General features: G+C 42.6%; 1 protein-coding gene across 1 annotated transcript in view; it reads right to left on the bottom strand.

The window, feature by feature from the left end:
- Window positions 1-14,260, bottom strand: part of efna3a (ephrin-A3a) — a 53,949-nt gene extending 39,689 nt beyond the window's left edge. The window contains exon 1 of the mRNA XM_070921966.1: window positions 14,151-14,260. Within this exon, the coding sequence (XP_070778067.1) occupies window positions 14,151-14,260 (110 nt within the window). The remainder of the gene's footprint in view (window positions 1-14,150) is intronic.
- Window positions 14,261-26,516: the final 12,256 nt, after the last annotated feature.

Below are 26,516 nucleotides of genomic sequence, written 5' to 3'. Positions count from 1 at the left end.
TTGATTAGTTAGACATTGTGTTACTCAGGTCGTACAAAGACTTTCTTTGGTTGATTAGCTGTTTCATAAAAGCACATCACTGATAACTCAACAGCATTCAAAAAGTCTCCCCCAATCAAAACTTTAATCAATCTGTCATGATTACTCTACATGTATTTGGGGAAAAAAAGGGCGGAACAAGAACATTTGCATAATTTCTCAATAGTCAATACAATTTCACAATTATTCCTCGATTAAGAATCTAGCGGAGTCGAACCATACTGTGCGTCTGTGTGTGTGTGTGTGTGTGTGTGTGTGTGTGTGTGTGTGTGTGTGTGCGCGCACGTGTCTGTTTTCGTGCACAGAAGATATAAAGAATCTTCAAGCGGATTTACACTGTATCTTGGAAGAAATCGCAGGGCTTATGGAAGAAAAGCAGAAGATCTGGCGTTTGGGTTTGTCTGTTGAAGTGTGAGGTGTCTCACTGCACAGAGACTGATGCTACATCTCCATATAAACTGCTCAGTGGTTGTAACTGGATGGGTGAGTGTGTGTGAGGGAAGCATCTCAGAGAAGGAGTGTATTCAGGTGTAATTCCTCCCTTCAGTTTCAGACCTATCATGTAGGCTGCTGGGTGAAACACAAGATTTTTTTTAACTCTTTGGTATGTTTACACAGACCCCACTCTTTACAGCATTGGCCTAAAGTCACAAGGGAGGAGGCTTACACACACAGTAAAACCAGTCCTGTACCACCATTTAACAGCTTTATTTGGACAATTAAAAGTTTACTGCCTTGTTCAAGGGCACCTTGACTGTTGAAAAAGGGTCAAGTGTGTCTCTTTCAGTGGCTCACAACCAGCAATTTCAACTCTATCGCTAGATAAGAACATCTGTGTTGGACTATTCTCCAAAATTATGTTAAAAGTTTTTTCACTTCCAATGCCAACATTTTTTCACTTTCTACAATATCTCACATGGCAAGTACGTAATAATTAAGGTCAGGCACAGATTGTGGTTATGGCAAACAAACTATGGTTCTGGTATGGACAGGATTAGACTACAAAAACACTTAATAAAATGTGAACATTAATTGCAGGTCTGTGACAGGACTAGAAACTAGTCTTCTGCACAAAAGTCAAACACACTCACACGTCCTACTAATAGGGTTGGTTATTGTTTAAAGAGTTTTTGCACCTGTACCAATTTTATTACCTTGAATTCATTATGTTTGTTCTTTTTTAACAAAAGAATCATTGGGTTGTTTTTTTTTAAAGGGATGAAAAATCTCATGTGAGAGTTTCTGGAGTCACAAATTTGTAATTGCCAATTGTCTCAGAAACTACTGTTTTGAATGATAAAGCAGAAAAGGGATCCCCAAAATATCCAAATTTGTTATATTTGTTCAAAATAGTTTTACAATGTCAGAGTTTGTTAAATATTAAACTTAATTCTGTTGACAATGCTACTTTTTATTGTGGCATTATTTACTTTAAGTTAACCCTGCTCATTTTAATTGCCTCATTAGTGCTGCTGCCAATCTGGACAGTTGTTATCTTGTATATTACAATGTGTGCTCTTACTTAGTTTCAGTGAAATGTTGTCTGACCTGAGATTGTTTCTGTGACACATGGGTAAGTTTTTCCTGCTTGTGGAAAGAAGGTACCTGGTGAGTCAATCAACAACAACTTTAGGTCGGGGCTTATGTTATTATAATGCAAAATTACCTCTTCAGTAAGTACCAAAACTCTGGCTCCTAATGTTTAATTATTGCCCAGCATTCAGTGGTGCTAACATGACTCAGTCAGTGCCATTACACCATCAGTAGCTTCTCTAAATACAAAACTCACAGCCTATTTACTTTTAGTGACCTCCTCCGTCTCTTCTGAGGCCGTAAAAACTGAGTGGAGGTTAGTGATTAAAGGTGTAATTCCACCAGGTGACCCTGGAGGTCAAAGGAATTCTGGGTAAATTACCTTGCAGAAGGCCAGAACTATATCGAATGCCTCAGAATGAACCACAAGGTTGATTGAAAAATGGGTATTTGCATACAAGGCACTGAGCAAGGGCTGGCAGAGCAGCAAACCCTGGCTCTCTGCTCGGGTGGAGGTGGCAACGCTGGGAGGGAACGAGTCCTCATTAAGCAGAAAAGCATAATTTCCTGAAGCTTAGAGAGCTCTCTCCCTCTCTCTGTATACACAATAGGGCTGACATTACTTTGAAAATATAACTGAAACCTAAATAACTACAGAAACCTGTGCAGTGTGTTTAGAATGAGCTGCTCATAAATAATACATTTGATGATAGATTGCTGATGAACTGTCTAATGAAGAGGAGGCAGAGGAGGTGGGGGAGGCAGGGTTTTTGCTGACGAACAGCAATTTATTTTTTTTATAGATTTAAAAACGGAGACCTCGCACACGCAGCACGATGCAGGAATGCTAATGTCCCTGGCATTTTTGAAACTGCTGTTATCTTCCTGGCACTGCACATTAGCTAAAGATATGGTTTCCCTGGCACTAATTTACCCCTATACAGCAGGCGCTGGAGGTTAGAATCAAAACTTAATGGAACCTCTAATTTGACAAAAAGTTCATTCCCGTTAGGGAAATTACAGCCTGCTAATTAGGGATTACAGCCTGTTTTATGAATTGCAAATGCCAAGTCAGAAGTTGTTAGAGAAATTAGGAAATCGTGACAATTCTACAAGTAAACTTTCTTTCAGCAGGCAGGATTTATGTTGACAGAGACCAGAACTAGAGAGCTTGATGTTCCAATTTACATCACTCCAGATCAAATGAAAAAAATAACTGCCAGAGATGTGAATTTGATTATCTACAGTCTCTCTCTTTTTTCAATCACATAATGTTTTTAACGGCAGTCAGGGCTCCAAGGGAATAAACCTCCTGGTATTAGACTAATTTCCACATGAGGAATCCATCTTCTGCAGTCGCCGTGTGTCACACTTGCCTTTCCCGTCATAAACAACGACCTCAGGCTGTATATGTTATGCTCTTCACTACATCATTTAGCTCTTAACAATGTGCTCAGCTGTTGTTCTCCCTGCCACCGTACTGTATGCCTATACTCCCTTTGCATCTCCTGTCATTTGCTATATGAGCAATGCCATATTCATTTCCCGTGCTTCCTCCTCTCTTTGGTGGCTGCCTCTCTGACAGGCCTGCTCTTGGCCCTGTCATTGACTGTCACCTGTGACACAGGCTTCCATGAAAGACAGCGTGTTTCTTCCTTGCATCATGTGGTAAATGAGCATCACTTCCCTCTCTCTCTGCTTCCTTTTTCGATTCCTTTCCTTCTCACGCATGTGCACACACACACACGCACACACACACACACACCTGCAGCTTCCTCTCTTCTCCCTCTTGCTTTAGATGCCGCCGTTGACAGGTGCTGGGAGGGATTTCAGAGTCCTGACACAGCTGCAACTCAAAAATCGGTGAGTGTGTTTGAGTATGTGCGTATAATACAGAAAGAAAGATGCATAGAGTGAATGAGAAAGACGGAGAAGAGAGTAAAAGAGAGGTACAGGTAGATAGATTCATCTGATATTTAGATGGTTGTGAGAAAGAGAGTGAATTCGGAGCAGGTGTTTTGGGCCAGATCTCTACCTCCAGGCAAACTGATTTTGATAATGAGAGAAAAACACCTCTAATAAATATGTTTTATTAAGCCAAATAAATGCGTCCACTAAATGTGATATTGTTGGTGTTAAGCTTTCTCAGTTATATCTACTTTCCAGTTGTCGCGGCTGTAACAATTTGTTTCCTGCAAAGACTACTCCTTGTAATGAACGTATGTGGGTAAAATTATGCCACTGATGCAGTTCCCCATTCTGCTCTTTTTCCTGGTTTTACAGCAGTGCCTCCAAGCTGCTTGTTCCGATACAGTACGCATGAGCACCAAAAAAAAGGTTGAGGTCTTTAAAGATACTCCACCTCCTGACACACCATTAATATTCTCCATACAGAGTCTTCCTCTCCTCCACATATGAACACCCCCCCCCCCCCCTCCCCTATCCCCACTTCCACTTCACTCTCTGCCTTTACATCTCTGCATTGCCTTATATCTCCCTCCTCCATCTCCTTTTTTTTTTCATGCTTCCCCCCGCCAACCTTACTTTCTTCCTCTTCCTTTTGGTTATTTTTTGTCGTAACCTTTTATACCACTTTTTCTTCCTCCTCCTCCTGGGAAGTGGCACAGAATCCCTTTAAGTGCTATAAAAGCAAATCTATTTATCATAACCATCTATCTCTTACTGGACGTATATCTTACGCTATACTGAAAGACACAGTTACACACACAAACACACAGACTGCAGAGAAAAAGAAAACTCATGTGTACTTACACTGAACTAGAAAGACATGCATATGCAGGTGGCGAAAGGATTTCTAAATAATGACACAATATATGTGATTCACTCTCTCAATAGCAATAGAGCAATAAATTAAAGGGAGGTAAATGGGCGGTAGAGCCCACTCTCCTCCCACGCACGGCAATGCGGTTGAGCGAAGCGGTCTTTGGGGACTTCCCATTGACTCCACACAAGGTGAGAACGGAGCAGGAACAGAAGGCTGAGCAAAAACACTTCAAACGACACGGCAGGAAGACAGAGAGGGCTGCTGCTCTGCAACGAACAGAGAGGAAACACAGGCGTGAGGGAGGGACTGACCAGAAGAGACAGAGAGGGCCAAGACAAGGAGACACAATCATTACCTTCACCGACAATCAATCAAACGAGCATGTATGCGTGCACACACACACACACAAATAACCCAGACAGACAATGAGACATTAAAACGCCTTAAATGCCACCTAATAGCAGCCAGACACACACACACACACACACAGAGTGAGAGAGCTCAGCAGGACATTGATATTCCATACACCCACACACAGCATGGTGAGGATCTGGGCTCATCTCTGTGTGTCTCCCAGTTTTACACACTACGCTGGTCTAGGCACAGTCCCACGCAGAATTACACAGGTTGCTACCCTGAGAAAAAAACATGATGTAAGCCATTTTCCGACACATACTGTACACACAAAGTACATGCCATGGAAGAAATGTGGCTTTGACACTATTTCGGTCATGAGAACACCACACACAGATGCTTGCTGTACATAGCCCAAAGCTACCGAAAAGCAGCTGAACCAACCAAATAAATACCTTTACAAACAGAGCATTGCAGCAGATTGTTTCATAGCCAGAGGAGAATTTGGACAGTTTTAACACGCGAGTAAAGTGAACAGGTAGACTACTGGCTCTGCTATACATTCCTCTATAATCTGCTCATTAATAGTGAGGTATTCAAAATTTAGTGATAACAAGCAGGGCACCACCCCTTCTCAACCCTCCTCAAATAACCCCCCGGTTGTAACAAATGCAAATAACAGACTGCACTGTAGAGATGTTTCTCTTACCAACACTACCAGAGAGAGAAGGAAAGGAAACATACACACACACACACACATACACACACACACACTGACGGAGGATGCCAGTAGTGCAAGATGAGTCACGTATTGTCAATATAAATCAATGGGTGAGAACACCAGGAAGGAAAGAAAAATGCATGTGTGTGTGTAGAGAGACATGATTATGCGTGTGCCGTAGCTCATGTATAAACCATAACTGAATTTACACATCAAGGCGGCAAATGAATTCCAAATAGATTTTTGATGCAGACCAACACGAGACCTGATTAAATGATGAGGTTGAAGATATGGAAACACAGAAGTAAAGAGTGTGATGCCACTGAGTAGAGTTTTACTCTGATCCGCTGACTTTGGGGTGTTCAGGGTTTGAGACAGACAATGACCCCTTTACAACAAAAAATGTCCCATCATTACAACTTTCCTGTGCCCAATTGTCCCCCATGAAATCAAGGGCAGAATCAAAGATGTTAGCAGGCTTCCCATTTTTAGATTTTATAAGCTGTATAAACGTGTTATCTGGTAAACATGCATCACAAGCCAGTGTTGCCAGTGAAATGCCACTATGTTTTGTTTTGATATTTAAGATGTTAGCAAGGATTGTGTATTTTTTCTGTTCACAAAGACCAACAGAGTGATGAGTCTGTCAGTCAATAAACTGCGCACGTCAATTTCCAACTCTGCACGTTGTAGCTACACAGCAGTCGAGCGCTGACCGACAGCTAATGCTAGTGGATAGTAAGCAATAGTCAGAATCCCTCAGTTATACTTTAAATACATCACATTAATATTTCAATCACCTTAATGGGGATCTCGGGACATTCAGAGCTGAGCAGCAGCTTGTTCCGTCAGTCTGTGAAAATATAACATTAGCTAATGTAAGACGAGCTCAGCATCATAAGGGGAGACTGAGAGCTGTTAAATCTAGACGGCCAATTTGCATCATTTATTCAATTAAGTACTGCTCTTCAATCTTCCAAATTCACTTTTTCACTTTTTTTCCCACGTCATCAGGCACTACGCTAAGGAAAAGTGCCCACATCGCACCACCTTCCTTTTCTTGAGAATCTGTTGGATTCCAAGCAGCTATATCAAAATGTGTGAATTGCTTTGCTACTTTGGTTTCTCCAGATCTTATTGGGGAAGCCTGGGCCAGTGACTTGAATTCAGAAACCTCTGTCCCGGGTTCATTGTTGTTCTATCAACTCACTCTACAGGTTAATCCAATACAAGGTGATGCATAACCCATCAGGCTCTACTGTAGGATCACTAGCACATCTTTTCTGGTTTTGCCCTACATTATACAACTTTTTTTTGAGTGGCTCTCAAAAGCCTATTGCAGAGACATTCAGCCCAACCATGACCTGGCCATCTTTGGATGCTCTGCAGAGACTTTCTAGCTGCAGCACGACATGCCGATTGAGACCTCAGGACAGTTGGTTGCTAAGAAACCTATTCTCTTGACCTGGCCCACCAGTCCATATTGTCTCAAGGAGATTTTAGATTTGAGAAAATATGGGTACCTTCAATACACATTTATTCATGTAATCTTGTTAACTGTCTGGCAGCCTTTCTGTTTTGTTCTCTTTGTGTTTCCCTTGGTATTGTACCTTCTTTGTATTGTTTTGTATGCCCTTTCAATATATACAGTCATTGCAAAATTGAAAACTGCAAATAAAGCAAAGAAACAGGATAAATTTAGATATTTGATATCTTCAGCTTTAATCCTCTTGACTTCAATCGACGTGACTTACCAGTAATGTAATGATCAGTATAAAAAGTCATTTTAGGTATCCCAGTAATGTCGCTATTGAAGTTTAAATTACTGATAAAATGTGTCAGTGGCACAGTTAAGTCCTGATAAAAGGGGGGAATACTTAAGTCTCATTTCTTTAATGTAATCGAAAATGAGATTAGTTATATGTCCAATATAATATACATAATAAAACTCTATAATTACTATAATTTTAAGGTTATTTTGTAGCACTCGCCGGATGTTTGACAGTATTGTTTATTGTCCCCCCAGACTAATAGACCATTTGACCCCCATCCAGACAACAATCCTGGCTCAAACACTGGATGACGGCTAGTGTGTGTACAGGTCATACTGTACAGTTTACAAGAGTTACATGCTCTCTCCAAAAAAGTGTTTCACTTCACCACTCTGCGTAGCTACCTTGCCAGGCAGAGTATTTAAATATCTGCAAATGTAAAATGTGAGCAGCACAGCCCTCCAGCTTCCTCACAAGAATATAACTTTCATTTTTTGCCAGTAGGTTGCTTCCCGTCCAATCCACTTACATCACACTTTCAAGCTCTAAAGACTTTGCTATCATATTTGTAATAGAACAGTTTCGCTTGAAGATGTACTGATTTAAATGTTCCCTCTAACAATATAAGGGGGATACATTAAGCCACTGAAGGTGGTGGCTGCTGCTGCTGAAGGGTCAAATTACTTTTAGTCATTCTGGATGCACAGAGCACTAGAGAGAGATTTCAATTTTCTTCAAATATTCTCATTACAGAGATGACGGCTGCCAAAGGGTCTCAGACCTTCATATAATTACATCTTCAATAGGAAAAATCTCAATTATAACAGAATACCTAATTATTACGCTGCCCATATTCGAAATTGCCCTCACATGAAAGGAAAACTAGAGCCGTATCATCCACTAAGCTGTGAGGACAGTTTCCACTTCTTGTACACCGCTGTTGTTAAGCACCCAAGAGCATTAGAGGGAAGACCTGTCACGGCTCAAGACCTGAAGGGAATGAACAGAGAACAAGATATGACAGAGCACAAACCTGTGTCCTCACTCGCTGCCTTTTTTATGAAGGGACACTGATAACTCTGAGGGCGCTGGTCGGTGCAAAAACCACCTCAATTGCTATACCTCAGAAGAGGCCTTCTGCTTCAATAACAAAACAAATTATTTTGACCAACTGCTGTGGCTGCCATATCGTTTTCCGGGCGATGTAGCGTAACAAGGCCCATTTCCCAAATAATCAAACTCCAGCCAGTGGCCATCCAGCTATCAACAGCTTTGATCTTTTTCCTACATGGCAGCCATTTCCATCATAGCAGCAATGTAATTTCCCAGTGGGTAACGGGCACTGCGGTGCAGACTCCCAGTGTAATGTACTGTGGAGCTACCATTCGGAAGTTGGAAAGCCCTCTTTGTGGAAAGCATTTGCATTCAAATCATTGAGTCTGAAATTGGTTCTACCTGTCTGGGATCAGAACTATCTCCTGTGGGTTCCCACTGCCAGTTAAGTGCAGTTTTTATAACCTTGGAGCATAAGGAATGCTAATGGCTTTTGATGGAGGGCCTAACTATGTTTTTCTTTGGGCTTCTCCTAAGAAAGTAGCACTCCTGCTCACCTGGGGTAGCTCCAAATGAGTCCCATGGCATGTTCCCATCAGAGCCCATGAACAGGCTACAATGGCCCACCAAACCTGCCAATTCCTCATAATAATGAAGCTGAGCAGGCTTGGGGTGCCTCGGACCTCTAAAGGGACAGAGATGGGAGACTTTATTGTGACAGTCAAAGTTTTCACAATTTCCCTTCGGTTCATATCTATTAAATTCCAGGTTGATTAAGTGCCTCCTCCTGAGGTTTTATCTGTATCCCCACCCACCTTTTAATTTAACTCACGTTCACTACACTGTAGAGTCCAATTAGTGTTTACCGAGAGCAACCAGCCCAGAATGAACAATAATATGTTTGTGCTCTTTTATTTAGTCTCTGCAATTATTTTTTCATCAAGTTTGACTGGAAGTGTGGAGAATTCATAACAATGCACCTCAAATATCGACAACAAATCTTCAGTGATGGCATACACTTTTTTCTTTTTACTTGGCTTGCTTTAAAGTGTAAAGCAGGTGAGAAGTGAGACATTTCGCAAAAAACATGCTACATACTGATGTTCTCACCTAACCTTTGAATCCGTGGCAGAATCTAAACCTTTCATTTTTATCTTGGAGGAATAACTTACAGCATGTTTAAGTCTAACAGACCAGACGTATCTTTCATCTGTGCTCAGCCTTGTGTTTTTTTAACCTTTGTCTTCTCCGAATATACCAAGGCCTGTTTAGTGTAGACATAGTTAATCCTCCACGGAGCATGAACCCCGGAGCAGTGACTGACAAGCCTGTAATAATCAATTCTCAAGCATGCTGTTCCAAGGCAATAGTTGATCTGAGCTTCCCGAGCTGAGCTCCGAATACTTCATGGCAATTTACTGACACCGTGAAATCCAATTAAAAATGCATTTGGACATTGATCACCTGATGCACCCAGATTGATTGCTGCTCAGAAAGCAAGCTTGTTGTGTTTTTGTTTCGGCCAGGGTCCATTCACCTTCCCATACCATATAAATGTATTGATCCGCGCAGCTACTCTTGGATCCATACAAACCATTAAACATCCTTTCAGTGTTTCTCCATCCATTTATGTGACTCATAGCAGATTTCACCAAGCTAAAAATGGCCAGCACACCGCTTAGCAGACCAATAAGCTTTGAGACACCACTGCAGATCTACAGCATAATCAAGCCAAGTGATAATGCCAAGTTAACTCAACATTTTACAGCCCTATTCATCAAACTAATCGTCTGGATGTCTAAGAGAGATAAAGAATATAAAGCATTCAAATGTTCACAAACATCTTAAATAGTGGGAGAGAGGAATACTTAATTAGAGGTGGAGAGACATGTTTAATTCAAAAACGCATAAAAGGTCACTTTTCAATCAGCCTTATTCACACATTCAACACAACTGCAACCAGGGAAAAAACGACATGCTATCTAATGCTGTTTGAAACGCTTGTGCGGTACGATGAATGTGAAAGAATAAACTGAATGCGGTGAATAAGATGCATTTGTATGCAAAATTGCCGAGACAGCCCAGAGACGGAGCTGCAGGCAGACGTACGTGCATGTAATCAGGTATCAAATCCGCTCGTCTCCTGTATGCTCCACCTGCGCCGTGTTGTGCAGGGCAGAGGGGCAAGTAAATGGCGGGCGCTATTGTCTCTGAGCATTGGTCCACATGAATGACCCAGCCTGTGTCCACATTAGCACGGATCAACTCCCGAGGGTATCATCTCCTCAGAAAACAACAGCTACAACACATTCGGTCAAATAACCTAACTTCCATATCCGGTAAAACCCGTGCTCTCTTTCACCCTTCCTGACTTTTGGCCAACTCAATCAATCTTTCCCTTTGCTTTCTTCTCCTGACAGACTGCTCCACTTTCCACCTTTCCAGTATGTTCTCCCTCCACTACGCCCACCTCTCTTCCCTACAGTAATATTCTTCACACTTTGCATACATCTATTTTCTGATTTCTCCTTATCCATCACTCACTCTCTCTTTTCTTCGTTTCTCAGTTACAATTTCCTTTACAGCAACTAAATATCCACAAACCTTTCCCTGTAGGGTGTCAGGGTTCTCCTCTGCCCTGCAGGGAACCACCTCCAACTATAGCAGGGTCTGCACACACCCCCACAGACCGACCTGGCGGTTAATGAGCCTGTTGAGTAAGACGGCACCTCGCCTCAACATTGATCACCAGGCCTCTGTACCTCGAACACAATCGGGGAAGCTATTTGTCAAGGTGATAATTTATTTTGTAGCACCAGATATGGTGTGCCAGGGACTGGGTTGTTTTTCCTTCATGTGGTCTAGGGGCCTGACAGACACCATTTCAGGTTCAAATCAGGGTCATAATGTGTAGCATGAAACACGCAGAGCTGTAACTCACTGAGGATCAGCCACAAACAGCAAAAGGAAACTTCCATCTTGCTCAGCACGCGAGGGAACTACAATTTAGCAAAGAAATCTGTGGCACATTTTCAAACTCAATTCCCTGCTATTCCTTCCCACGCCTGTGCAGGCAAGACTTTTTGCTCTGGTGTCCCGCTAAGTTATAAGCATTAGTAGAGACATGTGTGACTTAGGGAAGGAGTGGGAGAGTGAATGAAAGCTGCGCTGTTGTTTTGATCATGCTGACATGGGGTGCCCAATTATGGTGATGCGGCCTGTCTAACCAGTGAGGCCAAACACCTGATGGGAGGAGGTGGCAGGAGCATGGTACGCTGCTTGTGGGTAGGCGAGGCTACCGCAGTGCACCGCTGCTCCCGCGTGCTCTCAAGATGTTCCACATCTCCCCCCTCTAATTGGCAGATGGCCTCAGATGCAAGATGATTTAATGGCCTGCGTGTGTGTTTTTTCCTGCCTCAGTCAGCCATTAGCAGGGACATCTGTAACGAGTTGGCCAGGCGCACTGCTGAGAGCGGAAGCTGAGAGCAACACTTTCTAATGGGGGGGTAGTGCGATCGTGACGGACTTGGGCAGTAATCAAAGTGGCTCTGAGCTATTTCTTTGGGTTATGATAATCGAGACATCTCATTTCAAATTGTCCGCGGCCGAGCAGAAAGCTATAATAAATCGTCTGATGTTGTTTACCTCAGAAAAGCTGAAAAGAATCAAACAGCACAGTATTACTGGACATCAACTGCGTGACAGTCCCCTTTTGACTTTCAATACACCAGAGCAAGACATTTCTAGCTGAGCGTTATCATAAAAAGCCATTTTCATGGGTTTGGCACAAACAGCTTGGCTTCCAAGTGATCCCATTTCTTGCAGCTGTGCCGTAACCATCTGCGCTGAATGCTGCGCTCAAGGGTAAAACATTAAGGCCTCAACCAGAGTTTGGCCCCATAGGCCTCTGGTTTCTGGCTGTCTGTCACTGCCTTCATTTCTTACTGCTCCCTCCTGAGCTTGCCACTATAACCAGAGCTGGATGAGGGAAGGAGCTGCATCATTGAATAAGTGAGGCCTTCAACTGGTTCTCTATGCATGTAGACAGGGTGGTGGAGAAGGGGCCCCTGAGCCTAAGGCCTTTTAAAGCTTGATGGCCATCAGTATTCTTGCCATAGCCTCTGAGGATTTGTCTGCTACCTGCAAACTGGGTCAATTTTTGCATTATTTTAGAGATTTGTATCTCACTGTGGAGGTTTTGCACACGCAGGCATGTAGACGCACACCTGCACTTTGTCTCTCTCTCTGTTCCCCTACCTCTCTGCCTCTCTCTGTCACACACAGTATCCTGAATTCATTAATATGAGCACATATTTGTCATTTTAACACATAAATGACAATTTAAAGCCACAAAATGTGCTAACACTGCAACGAATGACGACACTGAGCACCTCACCCATGCTGTGAAAATCATTTTAAACAGCGCACACGCCGAAGGACTAATTAAAATTGATAGATAGGACTAACATTGATTATGACACTCAAAAAGCTGACACCTTTACAGAGCTTAAATGCAAGTAAGTCTCAGTTAATACACCCCTTCGCTATTCATGTCACACTGACGGGATTAACTGCAGTCATAAATCTAAAATAGTTTTGAATGTGACTGTGCCATTCATATATTAACATTAATGAGGAAGAGGCAGTGCTGCAGCACCACCTTGACTGTTTCCATCAGGTTTCATAGCAGTTTTCTCGCTGTTTGACTTGAGGAAACCTTCAAATATTTGAATTATCCCACACCGACATACAATCAAATAGCTTTCACACAATTGCTAATTCTAATCATCTACTGTATGTGTACTCTCGGCTGAGAGCCTGGGAGGTGAATGAGGGACCAGGAGCAGATGGGGGGGCGGTAATGAGATGCAGAAAAAAGGGAATTGAGGGGGACAAGCCGGCTGGTGAGACACAGCAGGAAAATAAGAGAGGGAAGAAAATAACCAAGTATGAGATAGAGAGAGGCGATAGGAGAGACCTGCGTCTGAGGTGAATACAAATGGACATAGGAGAAACACAGATAGGAGGATGAAGAGGAAGAGGAGGAGGAGTGGGGGGGGGGTTGTGTGAGGAGAGGAGATAAAAGAATGTGAGAAAGATGGATTCACTGTTGACTAATGAGAAGACAAAGGCAGTAGAATCCACATCGATCTCTGCCCCACAGCAAGCTGGCTTTATAGCTCACAGGTAGAGAGAGATAGGAGAGCCTGGGGAAGCATACCTGAGGTAAGCAACCTTACTGCTGTAGGAGGAAGTCCAAGGATAGGCTCAGATGTGTGAATACATGAATGTGTGTTACAGTATTTATAGTGTACCACATATTGAAGCAGATTTAAGGAGGTTTGAGTGTGTGGATGATGTATGTGTGCTGCATGGGGGCAGGTAGGGTGATGGACAACACAAAAACCTGAAAGCAGGGTAAATGAAAAGAAGACTGCTTAAATGAGACATTACTGTGAAGCAGTAGATGGACTAAATGTGAGATAGAAATCAAATATTTATGTGGCAACCACTCTGCATGCAGGGGGAAAGGAGGAACATGGTAGAAACAGTTTCCCTGTGGAAATGCATTACTGATTAAATGGGAAAGATAAAGAATGAGTAAAAACTATTTTAGAGATGAAAAGAAGCAAGTATTTAATGAGATAGTTGTTGATTGTAACAGCCAATCAGGTTGATAGCCTGGTGCCTAAAAATGGGGAAATAATTGGCCTGTTGGTATTTAATGGACTTCAAGGGCTTAATGCTGTAAACAAAAGAGACGCGTCGCTGCAGAGGATGGCCACTGTCTTGTAAACAAGTTATCAGCACAGGTGCGCATCAACAAAGAGGAACAAGTTAATTTGCTGTTAACACGGACAGGGCTGCGTTACGGCTGCAGAAAGCCACTTACAGTAGGTTTGAGCTGTTCCAGTACACCGCATGCCGGTCGCTGGCTCCCGACAGGTGCGAGTTTGTGAGCGCCAGCGTGATGAGGCTGAGAGCAAACGTTGCGAGAGCCATAATCCCCTCCGGTGCTGGTCCAGCCCTGGTTCCCCTCTCTTCCTTCTGTCCCAGGCGACGTGTCGTTCACAACATCCCAGCAGTGAAAAAACGCCTTTTCAAGTTCCCAGTTACCTTAACAACGGGTTGAATCAGGGTGACTTCTGAGTGGTTACGTGTTCTTCAACTCAAATCCCATCGCGAGGACACCCATTTGGACATCTTCACTTGTGCCAGATCTATGTTGGACTTCTCTCTCGTACCCGCTGCGCACTTTCAAGTCACTCCTTCATTTGTTTGGCAATTCTGCTTTCATTAGAGAGGAACAATACAAGTGGCGATAAGGCATGAAAGGCAACCACATTCACAACTGACAGCTGAGCTCGGTGTTTGCAGGTCTTTACACAGCTTTAGAACCGCTGGAGCTCCGTTGAAATGTTTGTGTACCTGCCGCTCCTCTCGCCAGCAGCAGCAGCAGCAGCCACACGCTGCGCACACAACGCTACAAGCCCGCCCTCTGATGGAAGAGACGCGCTCACATGTCCATCTATCTGCCGCCCCGCCCCCTCCAAACATGCACCGTGCGTGTGCGTGAGTGTGCGCGTGTATTTCAGTAACTGCGATGAGGAAATTTAATCCCCTTATTTAAAACAGTAGAAAAACAATCAGAATCAGAATCAGAATCAGAAACTGTTTATTGCCAAGTAACATACATTACAAGGAATTTGCTGTGGTCTGAAGGTGCTATTGATTCGATAACAAATAAGTAGAATATAAAAAGTAAAATAGAATAAAAATAAAAAATAAAACAAGATAAACAACAAACAGTGCAGATAACAAACGGTGCAGTTTTGACCAGAATAAAGTAAAGTGTCCAGATAAAGTGTCCAGTAGGGGGTGGGTGCGTTAATGTAACGCAGGGGGGACAGGGGTGATGTACGTTAATATAACGTATAGCTTGTTTATTTGACTGCAAACAATTCTTAAAGGATCAATTATATTTTATGGTTTAGGTTTGGATAAAGATTGCACTTAAGGTTTGTTTGAAGTGAAGGTGAGATTTAGGAGTAGATGTTTAGTTAATGGACATTAACTTTCAGTAAAACCACAAAAGATGTTAAACATACAACACAGATCTGTGTTTATCTGTGACTTTAGGTTAGGTTCAGTTTTTATCTTTTACCTTAAGATAACAGCTTCTACATCGTTTTGATGGTACTCTGACGTGTGAAAGGGAGAATGGTGCCTCTTTCATTCCCACTGCGAATGCCTGTTCTTGCACCATGTAACTTGAGTTAAGCGGGTACGATCTCCCGCCAGAAATGCGTAACGCTTTTAAGAGTAAATCTCCGACTGGCTTTTAGTCGTTGGCAAGAGCTTTGCGAAATAGTAAGACGGTGAGCTGGCCTTCTTGCTCTTGGACTAGTAAGTCATATTAGCTGGCTTGTCATGTGTTGTTGCACTCAACTCACTAGTTTTTGATCATAAACCAAGTCAGCCCACCAAATCCATGCAAAAAGATTTTTGCTGAGAACATTTAGGACTTAAGCTCCATAAACCCACCCCTGACGCCTCCTCTGTAAATGTGATGCTCAAACTGGTCAGAGGCTCAATCAGGATGCCAGATATTAGTAACGTACTAAACAAAAGTATGTGTTTTTGTTTGATTTCTTTTCTTTACTGGCTTTTTTTTTTAAGAAAGAGTTTAATTATTTAGGTCTTCAGAGGGAAGGACTTTTGAGTTATTTTGGATTCACTATTCAACAGGGGTTAATGGCTAAGGTTACAATTAGGATTCAGATTAATATTAGACAATTAATACAGCCAGTGGAAGGCCATCACAAGTATAGTAATAACACACAAGTGTGAGTAATGAAGTGTGTGTGTGTGTGTGTGTATGTGGGTGTATACACAGACAGACAGAGGGGGAGTGCATGAAAATTTGGAGACTTTAATTAACCTGTTTAATTTTGCCGGTGGTGGTTTAACCACTCTATCTAGCCTAACGGCAGCCCGCAATATTAATGGCTCAGTTAATTCCAAATATTAAGCATTAGCCTCGGTTTGATTAACTCTGCCAATTTCATATCTCATAATAGTGTCCTTTTTGCAGGGGATATCAGTGATATTCACACCCATAAACGTGCTCGTAGACGCTGTTGGTGAAACTTTAGCTGAGCGATCCAAGCATTAATCTGAATGACCTCCAATGATGAATGAACGTTCATTACACTTCTTAGCCGAGTCCCTGAAGGTCAAACTCACACTTCTTAGAGTGAGGAGAAGTAGCCGGAGTCAGTTGTAGATCGGCTGCCTACTTCCTCTCTCAGCTCTCATTCATACACACTGTCTGTCTAGTTTGCTCTCATTTCCTCTCACTCACTCTCTGCCTCTCTGTTGTTTTTGTCAGTGATGACGCCTCTCTTGAGTGCCCTCCAGGCATGTTGCCGTGGCGACTGGAGTAAAGGGGTGGATGAAAGAGCAAGTACCATCACTTTTTTCCCCCTCCCAACTCTCCCCCTCTCTCTGTCCCACCACCTATCTGGATCACTCGCCTCCATCCACTCGAACATTTGTCATCCTTTTGTCATCCTTGCACTCAGGTGGAAAGTGCTGCCTATAAGGAGCATATTCCTCCATTTCTTCATAAACTGATGATCTCTCGCTTCCTGTTGCGTGCACCGACCAGTGAAAGGGAGATGGAAATGTAGAGAGTGACATTTAATATGTTTCCTGGACCCGTCTCAACCAACAGAGGCACAGATGCATATTTATGATGTGCTTTGTGTGTGTGTGAGTGTGTACTTTGAACATGTGACTGAGTGAAGCTTCCTAGTGTCATAAGTTATTGAACACATTTGCTCTTTCGACTTGTGATGCACTGTTTATGAACGCTTATTGTGCCCTGCAACCTCTGCAGCTGCACAGGTTGTATTTTGCTATAGGCATCATACTATACAGACTGTAGTCTATACAGTAACCATGGCTCGTTACCTTGACTCTGACTCTGTTTGTGATTAATTCATGAACAGCAGCTATGGGCATATTGATTATTCACATAATTTGTAATCATCAATCAGCCTCAACACTTTCATATATCCTTGTTGACTTCATATTGATTTCCTACCAACTTCATTCCTGGTGTAAGCAATATTCCAGTTAGAAAATGTGCTGCTTTCTTCCTCAGTGGGATTTCTTTATTCTTCCTCCTGGCTTCTACTGTGCTATCTCTAATTTCCTACACCCATCTGTTCCTCTTCTCCCTACGTCTCATTTTGGAGTAATCTCATCTTTAATGTTAATGGATCAAAATGAGGTTGTCTTGATTGAGTTTAATGTCCAGTGGCGGTGTCAGTAAACAACGATTTATTTGATTAATGAGTTAATCTAGTGAAATGTCAAACTTTGAATATAAAGTAACTGTGACAAAAATAACAACACCACCAGAAGTCTTTTGAACTTGGAGATGCAGACAAATAAACACCTCTGCCTGAAAGTATGAGTGTGTTAAAATGTATCTCTGGCCTGCCGCCCGTACTCAGCATTGTGTCAGCAAACTGTGCTGACACAGTCACCTCGCCATCCTCCCTCATTCTCCTCTCCTTACTTCTTTCATTTGGCATGAATCTGCATTTTGCAGTCCCCTAACTCCAGTATGCTCCAGTATAAGTGAGGGATGGATAAAAAGAGTGAGGGATAAAAAAGTTGTGTGAGAGAAAGAGAGGAAGAAATAGTGGAAGCCTGGGGGCTCGGATGGATTGAGGTTGGAGGAAGGAAGAAATTACAGTGCAGGAATCAAGGGAGACGTAGAGAAGGTTAAAGAAGACTTGAGTATAAGCTGAGGAGTGTAGAGTGGGAAGGTGGAGAGGGGGACATGGAGGCATTAGCTAAATGGAAGAAAGGCCAACAGTGTTTTTGGTAATGGCATGGTGCTGAGGAGAGTCCTGGCCTGAGCTCCAGGTGGGCCTCCATCGTTTTGTCCCCTCGAGTGTGGTGCTTAACCTGCCTCGCTTCAGTAAGTACCCAGCTGTGCAAATGGCTAATGTGATTGTGAAGATATAAGCCCAGGATAATGGCATCTGCCAAGCAATCAAGGACAATGTTCCTCAGCGTCGGGCTGTGATGAAAAGGGAGCACGGGGAAATGGATGCTAGGATGAGGGCTGAGCCTTTGGGGAAGGGAGTGATGTGTTGGTAAATGGCCGTAAAGGACGGAGGGTTGGAAGAGCAAGGAGATAAACTGTGAGGACAATCTGTTTAGGGGAACTGATAGAAATGAAATAGCAAAATAATGTTACGAGTAAATTGGTATGGATTAAGGGCACAATACTTCAAAATATGGTCATCATACGAGGGCTTGGAAAACAAGCAGAATAATAACCACAATGCAGCAGGTTTTTTTCTTGTTTTCTTATAGAGCTTGAGCTGGGTTGGGAACTGTAAAGCAAGGGTTGGAAAATTGCCACATCTTCTTCTATTAAGTGTTTAAGGCGGAAGTATATAGTACAAAATAGTTCATATGACGAGGGGGTGAAAAGCCTGCCATCATGCATACACTGTAGATACAAAAAGTGACGGAAGTAATAGTGTGAAGAATAAAAAAAGAGGGCTTGAGAGAGACGTTCAAACCCTGCTTTCTTGCTTTCCTCACACACCTGGCCAATTGCTGTGCTGAACAGAAATTCAGAAATTAGGCAAGATTAGGTAAAACAGTTTTTGGCCTTTGCTATGCTGAGTGAGTGATGCACGCTCACTCGAAACTGGAGCAAACACACCATGTTCTGCATTGTTTTGACAGAAGTCCAGTTTTGTGTTGGGCCACAGGATTTGCTTCAAGCTTAAACTCTTAATTGAACCCAAATGTGTCTCAGAAGGTAAAGAGAAGCTCATTTAGTACACCTTAGGTCAGCCTAGTGCACATGATGGCCTCTGCTTGGAAGACCGAGAGGCAACGACAGAGTTAAGAAGGTGGAAGGGTGTCGAATGATAGAAAATTATGTTTTGACAGTCAGTAGGTGGTAGGGCATGGGGAACGCCGAGAATAGATGCACTTTCAATGGCATGAAATATTGAGGAGAGGAGAGCGAAAACAAGAGCCGAGCAGCATGTGTCTGATGAGCAAACAAAAAGAGGAGAAAATTATTAGCATGACTGTTACAGGGAAGAGGGATATTTTCCAATGCACAGAAGCTCCAGGCAGCTGAAACAGAACAGTTGTGTTTTCAGTGCAACTCAAGAATCCAAAAGAAATGGCTTTTTACAATAAAAGTTGTAGTAGCACCGGGAATGTTGAAGCTGTAAAAAATGGGATAGAGCTTTCACAACATCAAAAACATATTAACTAATTATGCACACAGAGGTGGGAGGAGAGGCTTCAATGAAAGACACGTGATCATAAAAGAGAATTAAACTGTTGATCTTTCATTCATAGAAACGGGCACAATTCAGATAGATAGATAGATAGATAGATATCTTCATGTCTGCCTACAAATCAATACAAGTGATAGAAAATCTTGTTGCCAAGTGTTTTGTTCACATTCGGCGATGCACATCGTTATAGAACACCAAGCATGTAAAATGCCAACAGATGCCTCATGCAATACCATTTAACAAGTGTTGATAAAGCTGATAGCACACTGACAGCAACGAAAATGCAGGGAAAATCAGGAAGACAGGAGGTTATGTTTGCTGTACACATTTTCTATCTGTTTAAAGGTTTTTTTTCTGTTCTTAGTGAAGCTCAGAGGATTGGTTTTTGTACGACAAAGCAAACAACAGCTGAGTCAATAACCAGGCTCAAATCAGCAGCCTCGACAGACCACAGGCACGAGCATCGATTGAGGATGCAATTAAGTAAGCATCTCAATGTATTCATAAAGGATTGTTTCTCTTGTCACCCTCTCTTCCTCTTTCTTCCTCTCTTTTCTGTTCTCATTGCTGTCTGTAGGTAAGTAAAGGTAGTGTCCCTGAAATCCTTTAATGATCAGTAATTGGCTAGAAGGAGGGCGTCACCAGTAAACACATCGTCTTTTTGCTAGCTTAATGACACACCCCAAATGGCAAAGATTTCACTTTGCATCTCATCACTGTGCTTGCCCACAGCTCTAATGAGAAGCTATGGAGGTAGAACTGCACTGGCAGAGAGAGCTGACTGGCAGTGTGAATCAGAGTCAAAAGGCAGTGTTAGTCATTGCCATCACAGCCTTGGGGGTTGGCTGTATCCCGCGTGTACAGGCTCCATAATGTGCACAGTTATTATTAGCATATAAATGACTCGCAATATGCCATGATAGCTTGTACAGTACATGCAGCTGTAACACTCAGATCAATGTGTGACCACTTAGCCCTCTCAGCCTTGTTATCCCTTGTCTCTATATAGAGATTTAGCTCAGTGTTGTCAAACAATGCTAATCCTTCCACGCTGCCTCCACTTACCTATCCATCTATCCTTCATCCAAAAATATACAGCCATACTAAACCTGCTGCGTCTTCACATCGACAGCTATTTTTTTCCTCCTCTGTAAATGTTAGGTCGAAAGTTCACTTTGAAATAATGGAGCATGTGACCTTTTTCTCGGCGAGCAGAAGATATTGCTCCCGAGGAATTGGAGCATTTTGGATGAGAGGGTGTACAGAGGAGTAGGGGGTGCAGCGAAGCCCTGAGGGAGAAGGAGAAATGTCACAATCACTACCGGAGCAAGGCCTGGCGTGGACATCAACCTTTCCCAGTGTGTGCTTTCTGGAAAGAAAAATAAAAAACACAGCCGCTGGATTATGGCTTCATATGAGGGAATGAGAACACAGATTTTGAATGAGATGAGGAGGAAGACAAGCTGATTATGGAGGATGATGATCAAACTAATTATTTAGATATTGTCAGGCAGAGAACAAAATGCAGTTTCATTTGCAGTATACAAGGCTGTTATAGGCTATTACTCCATTACAACATGCCAGTGCTGTGGACAGCTGCATTCACCAAATGGTCTGCATGCAACAAGTTACTGTAGCTCAGCCTCGTTATTATAACTGCATCCTTTAATACTGCACCAAAGACTTTTTCATTAACCTGTATCTGTATATATCTTAGATCATTGCAAGATAAATCTGAGGTGTCATGAGAAGATTAAAAAGAAATTTTAGCATTTTTCAACCTGGGACTTATTCTCATAACTAACGATGGTCATGCTAACTTTGCACTTGTCGCATTTGACGTAGAGATTCAGCAAAAGCGACTCCAGCTAAACAACGGGATAAGCAGAGCGCAAATTTAAAACACTTGTCCAAATGAAAGTAAACACAGAAATTACCCCTCTGTATTAGCTTTTGTAGTTAATTGCAGATAGGGATCTACTTCCTCCCTGTTTAAACATTTAAACCTCACAAAATGTTTGTTGACAAACCAATCTCAACTCCAAAAGTCCACATACTCTCTTGTTCCTGAGCTTTTGACCATTTCAACACAGTCTTCATCAGCAGATGGAGTTTGCTCTGCTGGCGTTTAGATGTAGATGTTCAAACTTTCCATTTTGCTGAGAAAACATTCACACTGTATCCTTTTTTTGTAATTATTTCTCTCATTGTCATATTGTGCCATGTTGCAAACTGCATCTGGCACTTCATGCATGTTAGGAAATATTGGCAATTACAATTTAACCAAGTCTTTTTCCTGCACAGATGCATGTGAATGGTCTATGTTTATCTCCCAAAAATCAGATCAATTGTTGATTCAAGGGTTTGTGTACTGGATGAAAAATGAACCCTGTCCAACTGTTCAAAAGGACTTTACTCCCGGTCGTCTTATATCCGTACAGTATCACAGCGACACATGGCAGGATGCCCAGAAGGCCTTCACTTGATGCTCAGGATTTCAATCATGAGTCCAACTGACACTGGGGTCACTCATCCCGTTGGCTCTAGACCAATCCCAGCAAGTGATGCCCAGGCAAGCCGTCCCGAGGTCAGTATGTCAGGGCTGACCATCTTGCACAACCGTCCGCCTGCAGGGCCGAAGGAGCTGACTGACCTAATTAGCTGTTTGAATAATTGCCGAACTGTCTGGCATGTGGCTGATTTGGATGTATCTTAGTGTGTGTATGTGTGTGTGTGTGTGTGTTTTAATGCTAGTGTCTATGTAACAGAGTGACGGTGAGAACAGATGGTCAGTGGCTGGATTAAAATGAAACATTTTCGGTGCCTTTCATTCATTGCTGTTGACAAATCCAGGTTGTAGGCAAAAGTAGACAAGCTGCCATCACTGCGGTCACACCTCAGCTGTTAACCCACGTGTAACACTGTAATGTATGTACCTGTAAAGGATTTCACTTTTTAAGCTCTTTTGCCAGGAACTCTGTCCAAGAGATCTTGTAGAACCTGTTGCGTGTTGAAATTGTAGTCATCAAATGCCATTAAAATAAAGGTTATAATCTACAAAATTTCAACTTTATATCAAAATGTTGCACCATTTTAACAGACGGTTAGATGTCTTTTCTCTTCTGTACATTTATCAGCTGCTCCAACAATGCACTGACAACTTTGATAAATCTCCATTCAATCCTTGTGTTTCACTTACACTCTGAGCCAACCACTGCCGGGCCGACTGCCCGAGACTGAGCAAACCTGGGGCTAATGGTGAGCCGATATTCTCCTTTTTGTTAAAAAGACGTGTTTTCAATATGTATTAAATGTTGCCTTTCTTTAAGATTACAATTCAAGAAATCACAGAGTTTGATTTGAATCATAAACTAGCAAGTAATCCCTGCTGGGTTTAATTAGCCACACTGTGGAGGTTGGACAGAAGCGGTATATTAATGCTTTTTTTCCCCAAAGTCTGTATCATATCCCATTTCAGAGTAACTTTCACATTCACACAGACTACCGTAATCTGTCGGAGGGGGCAATTGCCAACCGTGAACAACCCAAACATCTCTGCTTCCACAAACATGTTCAGTTCAACTATGCCACACCAGTCACGGCGGCGGCGCTTGTGAGAGCACAACACATAGATCAGCCGCTGGGTCAACCAACAGCACGCACATCGTCCCCAAGTTAGGAGGTCTCGCCTTTTGTTCTGATGATCACATGTCAAGATAGCTCTCCCAGACCGCCCTATTGACAGCATTCCCAATTGAGAGTCACGATGTAATATCTGCCTCTGTTTAAATCCCCTTGTTCTGGCTTGTCCCCTAGCACCCTGGCTCCTTCTTTTCTTCAGTATGAGCCACAGGGGGATCAGCTGATGCTCAGAGAGCTATTTCAGCAAGCCATGCAGACCGCTCTGCTGTAAGCACTTGTAAAAAGGCCAAGTGCAATGTCTCAGAGGAGTATTGTTAGTCAGTAGTCCAGTGAGGAGGAGTAATGAGCCAAGCAATCAGTGTTACTTGTTAGTTGCACAGTGACACACAGCTGACGTGGCTGCATATGGAGTCACACAAGCCTCATAAGGGACTTTGAGTGAAGCTACATCTGTTTATATTTGTATATTTTGTATGGCGGCCATCTTGGATGAAAATGTCCTCCTTGTTTCTTTTTCTGTGCACTCTGATGAGCCGATAATCAACAAGGGCCGACACTTGTGCGGAGACGGCCATCAGATTCTATTGTTCTATTTTCATCTTTATCACGCTGCCACGCCGAGTTTCTCATGACATGATGTATTTTTTTTCCAAATGTTAATTAATCTTTTGAAAAATGCCACTCAAACTTCAAGAGAAGGAAAGAGAAAGGCAGAAAGTAAATGATTGAGTGGGATTTAAAACCCTGGAGAGGTTGGAAGAGAAACTTGTTTAGCTACATTAATGATGAACTTTGCGGAGAGAGAGAGAGCTAGAGAGGGAGAGAGAGATGGAAAAGGTAATAGCGCTCTCTCGATTGAAGATGCCTCATTATTTGTGGTGATGTGAATCGCATCAAAGCAGCTTATTATGATCATCAGTGCTCGATAGTGGAGATGGAGGTGATCCACTCCAGGGCTGAGGGCACAGCCGTAGTGCGCTATTGATTTGGCTGTTAAGAGGTGCTTGTGTTACAAAGGGCATGCATCTCAGTCTTCCATTAAGATAATTATGCTTTCCATTGCCTTTTGCACACCTCTGTGGCCCATTGAATGAATAAAATCGCAAATAATTAAGTTGCTCTTTGCGTGTTTTTTGCAGAGCTCAAGAAACTAAGCAGCTATGTGCCATGTGCAAGGTTGAGCAGGTGTTACAAGGAGAGAAGTAAAATACTTTCTCAGTGGAGAAACAAGACTGACTTTATCATAAACTGCAGGCTTATGGTGATTTCATAACAGTTCCAAAAAACTCAAAATTGGCCCTTCAGATGTTGAAATTTCGAGAGAGCAATTCAGTTTTGTTTTGTGCATGAACTTAATTGGGTGTTTGAATTTACTTAGATGCTGCCGAAAAGTTGCTCTGTAATAAAAAAAACAAACACAGTCTATAATGAATGCAGCTAGTTTCACATTACACAGGGCTTTAACCTCAAAACTTGACACAGTGCCCTCTGAACACACACTGCTTGTGGTCTTCTTCCACCCTTTTATTCGACACGCCAAGGGCCTTCTCGGAGGACCTGTTTTGTAGAGAACCATTTGGTATTAGCATTTTCAAAAGGGCAATCGAGTCAGCGCGTCAGAAAACAGGGAAAGGTCACCAGGTTTCCTGCCGCTTAAAACCTCCACACTCTATCAAGTTCTTGCCTTGCTGCCACGGACCGGCTCATGCCAAATTGAGAGATTGCCCATTTTTCTCCCCAGTGACATTAAGAGGGTCATTTAGCACTCCAGCTCCGAAAACCCTGATTGGTCTGAACAAGGCCTTTCCCCCCGAACTGCAGCAGACAGAAATCAGTGGAATGTGGTAGCAAGATCTCAGACCCCCAGACGATTTAGGGCTTGGCTGTGACATGACTGGCACTGAACCTCTGGGGTAAAACCAGCATGCTGAGTTGGGAAAGGGCTGAGAGCACAGGAGGGTGGTTGCGGGGGGATTTCTCCATGAACGTCTGTCTGGCTTCCAGTGAAACTGGCGGTGCGTGCCTGGTGCGTGCTGTGTGGCAAAGCAAGCAAGGGCCCCCACGGAGACTGGTTCCAGCGGTGGGGGAGATGTGCTTACACGGTTGAGTTAGCTAAGCCTGCAGATCCAGAGGGGACAGAGAGGGTGGCATGGGGAGGAGAGGCAGAGCTCCAGGGAGCAGCGTGAGTCTTGGCTGTGGATAAAAGTGCTGCCTCGCAGGCGCCGATATCTCTGAGTACCCCGGGGTTGACCTTGGCAAGCCTGCACTCGCTGCCAACCCATCTGCTTGTTATAGAGATGTAATGGTTAGGGTGGTAAGTGAGGTACCTTATTACATGTTTGTCATTAGACAATCTGTTTAAAATGTTGTATGCACCAGACTGACACAAACAAATTCATAGATCAAAATCAAAATGATATTCTCACAGCACACAGGGAAACCAATACTGATTTAATAGTGACATTTTGACATTGCATTCACTGCTCAATTTTCTATGTACCTCTTATTATGTGCGTGGCTGAAGGGACTTGATCAATGACATGTACAGAATGAACAATAAAGCAATGTAGTGTATGTGCGGACGTAAATATGATATGCAAAGCATGAAAAATAACCAATTATAAGTATAACGATGTAACTGTGATATTTTAAACACTTTGCTGTATGTACCTTTTTGTTTTGTCTGGTAGCGAGCGGGGCTCCGTTGGAAACGTTGGTGATATCGCATTATTCTATGCACCAATCAGGATTCAGCAACATCTGAAATAGAATCTGATGACAGTTGGTGGGTTGTTTGGTCACTGTCAATAAAGTCTGGTCAAACTACACCCACACAGTCCTGATGGAGGAGATTAGCTGAATTTTTGAGTGTTTAACTCTTCATAAATGTTAACTAAAGATGTTTTTTTCTTAACTTTAACTGTGATTGTTTCTTATTAAGTCGTGAGTATTTCGTGGTATAGAGAAATACTGAAGATTGCCCACCCAGAGCTCTAAGTACCAACCATGTATTTACTGCTCCTGAACAATAAACTTTAATTCTTAAGGCTCAGTTCTTCAGTTCTTTCTTTCTGTCATTTGCATTTGAACTAATTTCAGATGCATAACGAAAGAGTTTTTCTAAATGATGAGAAAAAAAATCCTCATTGTAAACGTAGGACAATTTAACGCCAATCATTCCGAACACTACTGATGTAAACGAACCTTTAACAGCCATAATTTAGATTGTGTTATTGTATTAAAATACCTGTCAATCAATTTGAAAC

The sequence above is a fragment of the Enoplosus armatus genome, chromosome 16 (genome assembly GCF_043641665.1).
Source record: "Enoplosus armatus isolate fEnoArm2 chromosome 16, fEnoArm2.hap1, whole genome shotgun sequence".
NCBI lineage: Eukaryota > Metazoa > Chordata > Actinopteri > Centrarchiformes > Enoplosidae > Enoplosus > Enoplosus armatus.
This window is presented reverse-complemented; position numbering and strand designations above follow the sequence as displayed.